The sequence below is a fragment of the Gastrolobium bilobum genome, unplaced genomic scaffold (genome assembly GCF_033153095.1).
Source record: "Gastrolobium bilobum isolate Gb01-03AN ecotype WA unplaced genomic scaffold, APGP_CSIRO_Gbil_v1 utg77129, whole genome shotgun sequence".
In the NCBI taxonomy this organism is placed as follows: domain Eukaryota; kingdom Viridiplantae; phylum Streptophyta; class Magnoliopsida; order Fabales; family Fabaceae; genus Gastrolobium; species Gastrolobium bilobum.
Genome location: NW_026895139.1, coordinates 76,154 through 84,716, shown reverse-complemented (window position 1 = coordinate 84,716; position 8,563 = coordinate 76,154). Strand labels below are relative to the sequence as shown.

The 8,563-nt window shown below is 37.3% G+C and overlaps 2 protein-coding genes across 3 annotated transcripts; one reads left to right on the top strand and one right to left on the bottom strand.

The window, feature by feature from the left end:
* The first annotated feature begins 1,640 nt into the window (after nt 1-1,640).
* On the top strand, nt 1,641-3,722 carry LOC133293107 (molybdenum cofactor sulfurase-like). 2 transcript variants are annotated; one of them, XM_061491725.1, is made up of 2 exons: nt 1,641-2,768; nt 2,955-3,722. In XM_061491725.1, exons 1-2 carry the CDS (start codon nt 1,662-1,664, stop codon nt 3,606-3,608), a joined length of 1,761 nt encoding a protein of 586 aa, XP_061347709.1. In that variant the 5' UTR covers nt 1,641-1,661; the 3' UTR covers nt 3,609-3,722. The 2 variants fall into 2 exon arrangements, with proteins under 2 accessions (XP_061347709.1, XP_061347657.1); XM_061491673.1 differs by having other exon boundaries at nt 1,641-3,722.
* A 1,605-nt stretch (nt 3,723-5,327) lies between these two features.
* On the bottom strand, nt 5,328-7,441 carry LOC133293317 (pentatricopeptide repeat-containing protein At4g38010). The gene is made up of 2 exons (XM_061491897.1): nt 5,631-7,441; nt 5,328-5,506 (listed from the first exon to the last, which is right to left on the bottom strand). Exon 1 carries the CDS (start codon nt 7,427-7,429, stop codon nt 5,639-5,641), a length of 1,791 nt encoding a protein of 596 aa, XP_061347881.1. The 5' UTR covers nt 7,430-7,441; the 3' UTR covers nt 5,328-5,506; nt 5,631-5,638.
* Nucleotides 7,442-8,563: the final 1,122 nt, after the last annotated feature.

Below are 8,563 nucleotides of genomic sequence, written 5' to 3'. Positions count from 1 at the left end.
AACGACGTCGTTTTAGGTTGAAATTAAAAAATTATAATGAAAAGACTACTAATCCTGAAATAAAATTAATTATAAAAATACCTTGATTTCTGCCTTAAAACGACGTTATTTTGGGCTTGATATACATAAGTTATCTACATTGACCGTAGAAAAAGTGAACTCATTTTTTATATAAGTTAAAATTGAACACATAACCTAATATAATTTACCCAAATTTATCAAAAATATTTTAAGTTTTAGATAGGGCCAAATTATAAATTATAGCCCGGGCTAAATTATAATTTTAATCCGGTCAAATTATAATTTATATAATTATACATAATAAGTACAATTTATTAAAATTTAGCCTAAATCGAGACCCGGTCCAGCCAATACATGGCTCCGCCACTCATAGAACTTTTTTTTTTTCTTGGATTGATCTGTAACACTTAAACCTTAAGCAAGCTTTGCCCGAAAGTACTTAGAAGAATTCTAAGGAGTTTTTTTTTTCTTTTTTCTTTTGGACTCATCGATAATGCCGGCTAAAATAACGACCATTCTGTCCTCCACTTACTGTTGCTTTCAAGTACCTAGCTCCACCTTTTCAAAGCTATAATTTTACACTCACAAATATGTCATTCTTCAACCATACCAAAAGATTTTTTTTCAGGAGATATTGTCATTAGACCAAACGTAATAGCTAAATAATTTGCTTGCCGTATTTGCGCCTTTTTAGAGAATCAAATTAGTGACCTTCGAGTGTTACCGAGGGATAAATCTTTCGTGCTACTGTAATACCAAAGATTCAATACATCTCACCAATAGAAATATTACATGTCAGTCAAAGTTTTTTTTCTCTGCCAAATTTTTTCTCTCTCCTCTAATGTGCAATGCTCCTATTAGTGGAATGCACTGAGTCTAAGTACTAGAGTAGCACCAAAAATTTATTTGTTACCGTGGTAGAATAGTGGTTTTACCATTCTCATAAAACTAAACTCATGGTTTTAAATAAAGTAACATTAGCTACTCTGCATGTCATTTTACACAAGCTGTGCACATTGCACTCAACTTATGCAAAACAAAATTATATTAGCAGCATTTCTCTTTTATATTATATATGCAACATCAAAATCTTTCATTACTGTCTACTAAAATAAATAAAAAATAAAAATCTTTCATTACTTTCTATGTAAAACTCATGTTTTCTGTAATTGTGAATAAATCACTTTAGAAAAAAAGTGGATAAGTTGACTTGGGAATGGAAAGGAAACACTAGTTAGCAAAAAATAATTCAATTAGGTGCAAAAGGAATTGTTTTTCCTTTTTTAATAACGTGCATGGAAATCTCCCAAAGCATACATCACCACAATCATGGCTTGTTGGACACTACAATACTACATATTAATTGGCTAGTGGGACACAGTATTAAGAGGTCAACTTGGCAAACTATGAAAGATACAGTCAAGTTGTGCTGCCTGACCTTGTCAATGTGTTCATACAGTGCCGTATCCACACACATAAATTATAATTATAATTCACAAACCAACAGAGATATTCTGTAACTTTCTGTATGTGTGTTTCTTACAGAGAAAGTATCAATAAATCCAATAGCAGGATAACTATCAAACTAGTATATATATATATAAACCAGAATTGTCTGTGAGTGCAAAGAAGAAAAAAAAATGCAGTCACTTGTCCAAAATGAGGCCTTCCAAGCATGCCCTCAAGGTTGCTGCCCTACCTCATTTTTCAACTCTCCACTGCCATCTCAGAACACAACAAGCAAACCCAGAAACAGTTCTTCTGAGTGTCGCCACAGCTTTGCAGCAACAACTGCATCCTCTATATTTCCAAACACCAAATTCACTAACCATGAGTCTCTTCCATCTCTTCAGGAATCATTCAGTGAATTCAACAAAGTGTACCCTAAATACTCTGAGACTGAGCAAGTGGACCTTGTGAGAGCCAAAGAATATTACCATCTCTCTTTCTCCAACAATTCTTGCCTTGACTATATTGGTATTGGCCTCTTCTCCTACTATCAACGTCAACACCATGATACTTCAAAAACCCAACTTGCTTCTTCTTCAACTCCTCAAACACCTCAATCTCCACCTTTATATTCGGATATTCCCTTCTTTAGCATATCCTATAAGACTGGGAATCTGAAGAATTTATTGCTTCATGGAGGGCAGGGGTCAGAGTTTGAGTCTGCAATGAGGAGAAGATTAATGAGGTTCCATAACATTTCTGAAAATGATTACTCTATGGTTTTCACAGCAAACAGAACATCAGCTTTCAAACTTGTGGCAGATTCATATCCATTCCAATCTAGTAAGAAGCTTCTGACAGTTTATGACTATGAGAGTGAGGCGGTGGAAGCAATGATTAGTTGCTCAGAGAAGAGAGGAGCGAGGGCCATGTCAGCAGAGTTCTCATGGCCAAGACTCAGGATTCAATCAGCGAAGTTGAGGAAGATGATTGTTAATAAAAGGAAGAAGAAAAAAAAGAGGGGTCTTTTTGTGTTCCCACTTCATTCAAGGGTAACAGGAGCCAGATACCCTTATCTGTGGATGAGCATAGCACAGGAGAATGGGTGGCATGTGTTGATTGATGCTTGTGCATTGGGACCCAAAGACATGGATAGCTTCGGCCTCTCTCTCTTTCGCCCAGACTTTCTCATTTGTTCTTTCTATAAGGTTCTGGGAGAAAACCCATCTGGGTTTGGATGCCTTTTTGTCAAGAAATCTGCCATTTCAATTCTGGAATCCTCTTCTTGTGCAGGAGTTGTCAACCTTGTACCAGAAAGGCAGCTACTTCAGCTATCAGAGGATTCTTCTGGTAATGACATAGCAATTGAACAAAAATCAATTCCTAGCTTACAAGAAAAAGAATTATCTTCTTTGAGTTCTTTCTCTGGTCGGATAGAGACCACACAATCTGTAAAAATTGAAGGAGAACCATCTGAGCTTCAGATCACAGTGGTACCTGAAGATTCTGTAACTGTGGAAGAACAAAGGCCAGTTGAGAGACTTCAGAATGAAAATGAACAAGATAGTGAAAACGGGAGCTTTAATATTGAATGCAGGTGTTTGGATCAAGTGGACTCTTTAGGATTGATATTGGTCACCAACAGAGCAAGGTACCTGATAAATTGGCTGGTGAACTCAATGCTGAAGCTAAAGCACCCTAACGCAGAAGGGGTTCCCCTAGTCAAGATTTATGGCCCAAAGATAAAATTTGACAGGGGTCCTGCTTTGGCATTCAATGTGTTTGATTGGAAAGGTGAAAAGGTTGAGCCTGTCCTTGTACAGAAACTTGCTGATAGAAGCAATATTTCTCTCAGCTATGGATTTCTACATCATATCTGGTTTGCAGATAAGTATGCAGCAGAGAAGGGAAGGGTCCTACAAACCAAAGAAGGAAGAGGCCAGGGAATGAATACCAACAAGAAGAAAGATCGAGATAACCTAGGAGTAACAGTGGTTACTGCTGCATTGAGTTTCCTGGCTAATTTTGAAGACATGTATAAACTATGGGCTTTTGTTGCTCGGTTCCTTGATGCAGACTTTGTGGAGAAGGAGAGATGGAGATACACAGCTCTCAATCAGAAAACAGTTGAAGTTTAATCATATATATTTCATTTATTCTTCTGGATTGTGGATCATAGAAGACTCAAGAGTGTGAATTCGGATGAAGATTTTATATAGATTCTCCAATTAATATAGTCAACTTATCGAATCATTTGTCTGATAAGTTCACAAACTATATAGACAAATATATTATTTCCTTTTACTTGTTTCCTGTATTTTGTCACTGCATGCACATTCAGACAGCTCCATAACTCTACACTGGACATTGAAACAAATTACAGCTAGAGAGTGAAATATATAATCTAATTCAAGGAAAAAAAGTCAGGATACCCATATAACTTATCACAGAAGTGTAAGTTCCAGTACTAGTAACTGTGCTTTAATGATACTTCTGGTTGTTTGAGAAAAATCAATCTACGAATAATTAACATCAGTGGCAGAGTCAGGAAAAAGACTCCATCAGCGTCAAAAGAATCAACTAGTAAAATTCAGCTAGTACTAATATTATATTATTTTTAAAAACCTAACCAATACCAAAGCTATACCATAAATTTTAAAGAAAATATGTACCAATTTTTAAAATCAGCCTGTGCCCGTACTAGGAACTAAGTGGCTCCGCCACTGATTAACATGATTTTCAACTATTCCTAACAGGACTAGGCTCTCTGCTAATTTTCCAATGTTACATGTTATTTGAAAGCCCTATTCTGAGCCGAAGATAAGAGTTTTTCTGGGTACTGGAAATAGAGTTATCTGAAAATGATTTGGGCTGCTGTAACCGAGAAGAGCATTACTCCATTGATCACCAAAAATATCGATATTAGCCATACTTGTTCGCTCAAAGAGGTTTGAAATCAATGTTGTATTGGTTGTCTCGGAGAAATTTAAAAAACATTTGACCACGCAAGGAGGTTTTGAAAGGACCAGTCTAGAAAAAAAAGTCATGTCTTTCTGTGTTGTATAAATGCAATGCATGTCTTGTTTGAAAGGTTTGAGTTTGACCAGAAAATCGTTTTTTTTTTAATTGCAATTTGCAAACATCGGAATTTTGATCCTACTAAGATATATGTAAAATAATTCATAACCTTTTTAGCTTGAACACATTGCAAGATCCAGGAATTCAAATATGAGGATACGGTTCTGTTGGTATATTAAATCTACTGTTTAGGAATCTCAATATAATAAACGCGAATTAAATAAAAAAATGAAGCATAAATTGATCGTCATTTCAAAACCCATAATAAGAACAAAATTCTAAATATTATTCTGACAATACCAAATATGGGATTAAGATTGACTTTGATATGTTAGCCTGTTTTTTTCTGACTGGGACTTTGATATCTTAACATTGATTCAAGTCTTGTGTTCCACTTCCCATTATTCAAACACGTGGTATGCAGAAGATTAAGAAGTTTATTCAAACAAGTCCTATTTCTCCACATGAAGTGCTAACCTATAAGAGGTTCACATCATTACTGTTTTTTATTTTCTCGCGTACACATACGAAGAGGCTTTTCATGCTTATTTGATTTCAATGTGAGTAGTAGTCATAAACTCATAATATATATGTAATTGTATAAAAAAATTTAAAGTTATTTCAATGAAAGCAAGACTTTCGGAAAATGACAATGCCAGAGCTTGAGGCACGGTAACTACTCAAAGTTCAGATGACCAATTATCGACCTCGTAATCATAAATATGAAACTTTATTACTGTTACACAAATGCAAGATAAAAATTTTCCCTAGCCCCGAAAAAAAGCACTTATCTACTAAAAAAAAGGCACCTATCTATCCACCCTGTTCCTGAACTGCTTCTCAATGCATAAGCTTTTAATTTGATAAAGAGTGACCCCGGTGCTTTACCCGGAAAAGGGGTGGTCTCTAGTAGTAGTAACTATTAAGCCTATTATGAAACTTTATAACGCATCCCAATCTGTCCATTAATGGAACATCAAAAACAAGTCTAAAATCAATTAGGGGCACAATTTATAGAAAGCGCCATTAGAAATGGTTTAAATCCAAAGACAAACAACGATTGAGCTTAAGGTCAGTCGTACCTATTTGATCAAGAAAGGGTATCAAGATGCCCCTCGAGGTAGATTTGATTGGCAAGGATGTTTAATAGTACGTGAATATCCTCACTTTGGGGATGGCTATTATTATCTCCAACTAAAAATTCATGACTCTTACCATCCACCCTTATAAGGCTAGAACCTGGAGTCTTGCTTATTCCTTTCTCCTTCATCAATCTCCTAACGCTCCTCACTTCAGCCCATTTCTTATTAGTTGCATACAGATTAGATAGAAGCACGTATATGCCACTATCTTGGTATTCAAAATTCTCAAGTGATTTCAACATTTCTTGGGAGAATCCAACATTTCCATATGTATTGCAGGCACTCAAAAGAGCCCCTAGGATCTGCACATCAGGTGGCATGGGCATTGTCTTTATCAACTCCATAGCTTCCCCAACCAATCCAGCCCTGCAAAGTAAATCAACCATACATCCATAGTGTTCTAACCAGGGAGTAAGATTGTAGCGGGGACTTGTCATCTGATTGAAATACCTACGGCCTTCATCAACCAAGCCAGAATGGCTGCAAGCCGTAAAAACAGCTAGAAATGTCACCTCATTAGGCCTTGTGCCAGATTCAATCAATTCTCCAAATTGTTTCAATGCTTCTTGCCCATGTCCATTTATTGCCAAACCACCTATATAGGCATTCCAAGAACGGATATTCTTAGAAGGCATTTCATTGAAGATATGCTGCGCCATCTCTATACAACCACATTTTGCATACATGTCAACCAATGCTGTTCCAATATGAACATCCCATTTGATGCGGCTACTATCAATGTATTCATGGACCCATCTGCCAAAATCAAGAAGCCCAAGACTGGCACAAGCAGAAAGCACACTGGTCAGTATAATCCCATCAGGCACAAAACCTAAGCCCTGCATTTCACAGAACAAGTCCAGTGATTCCTTGGGACACTCACATTGCACTAATCCGCCTATAATACTAGTCCAAGAAATAATGTCTTTTTCAGGGATCTCATCAAACATTTTCCTTGCATCAGTCACAGACTCACACTTCATATACATATCCAACACTGCATTGCTTACCACCAACTCCACCCCATACGGACATTTTAAAGCCAACCCATGAATCCCCTTCCCTAAATTTAGATAACACAATTTCCCACAAGCCCCAAGTATGCTAACGAAAGTTGCAACATTAGGCTCCACATCCATTCTCAAAAACAATGCAATGGCATCATGAAACAACCCTGCCTTCACATACCCAGATATCAAACCAGTCCAAGAGACCACGTCTCTCACAAGTATGTCATCAAACACCTTACCCGCACCAACATTGTCCCCAGAAATGCTATAAACATGGACAAGAGTATTTTGCACATAAATGTCACACCACAAGCCAGTCTTAACAGCAACCGAATGAAACTGTCTAACCTCTGCAATCCCAGAAAACTTAGAACATGATTTCAAAACAGCTGGGACAGTGTACACATCAGGCACAAACCCATTCCTTATAGCCCATCTATAAATCAGGATTGCAGCCCAGGGTAACTGGCCAGCAGCATAGCCAGAAATCAGCAAATTACAAGGGAAAGAGCTCAAGCTCCAATCAAATTGCTTCAAGAAATTGCAAGGGTAATGAACATCAGTGACATGTTTCCCAAAAAAGCTTGCAGCTTTGGTGACGACCAAATCATTGGCAACAAGGGCTGAAGTCAATAGATGTGCATGAATTTGCTTGAAGGATCTCAAGTCATTGCACCTATGAATGAAATCCAAGAGAACCCATTTCAGAGAATCTCTAGCCTTATTCATGCCAGGGACCAAATGCTCAAAAATCCATGCAAAATATTTGATTATTTATTTCTGGGCATCGCCACGTAAAAAAACATATAATGAGTCTGGTGAAGTGTAGCTCTAATCATAGCCATAGAGACCAAAACGAAGAGTGAAATGAGTCGCATTTGCCAAGTGTAGTGTTTGCGGGTAAACTAAAAAGAAACTTGAGGTCACCACCCCAAAAGCCGCCTCAAGAGGGAGAGTCCAAGACCTTATAAACTCCACATTAATTGTTCATACAACCAATGTGAGACTATATTCTCAACACGCCCCCTCACACGAGAGCTCATTGGGCTTGAAGAGTGGACAATGCAACAGACCCAGTCTATCTGTGCTAAGAAACGCCACAAGAGAAAGTGGGGGGCGGCGAGGCTTTGATACTATGTTAAGAACCTTGAGGTCACCACCCAAAAGCTAGCTCAAGAGGTGGTGGGAGTGCCCAAGGCCTTATAAAAGTCATATTAGTTGTCTATCCAATCAATGCGGGACTATATATTTCAACACTTGGGATACACCACCCCAAAAGCTAGCTCAAAGGGTGGGAGTGCCCAAGACCTTATAAACTCCACATTAGTTGCACATACAACTAATGTGGGACTATATTCTCAACAAATCCATCCATATATTGTAATCTTCTATTTTCAAATCAAATCATTTTTTTTATTAGTTTTTCATTGAAAGGAATTTCTTTTCTTAATTTCCTTAAGCAATGCTTAAATTTTTTATTTTTTGGTAATCTAAGGGGGTTAACAACAACATCCCAAAGAGATCAATTCAATAAAATCGTTCTGAAATTAAAAGACAAAGATAAATCAGCCCAATACAAAGGCCAAATACCAGGGAGAAGGTTTGAAAAAACAAAGATTATTCTCAACAGTATAGTCTAAAGGAAATTTAGAGAGTTAATCTGCACAACTATTTCCTTCTCTAAAAAACATGAACCAGGTGAACTTTCCAATTCTCTTGTAACCATGTTCGAATCCGAGTCACTAAGAGAGACTCTCGAGCTGCTCTTCCATTGCTAGAGAGCAAAGTGATAACAGAGCTTGAATCACTTTATAGGATGCAGCGTCTCCAACTTCTAGTCCAAGCAAATTCGAGACCCTTGAG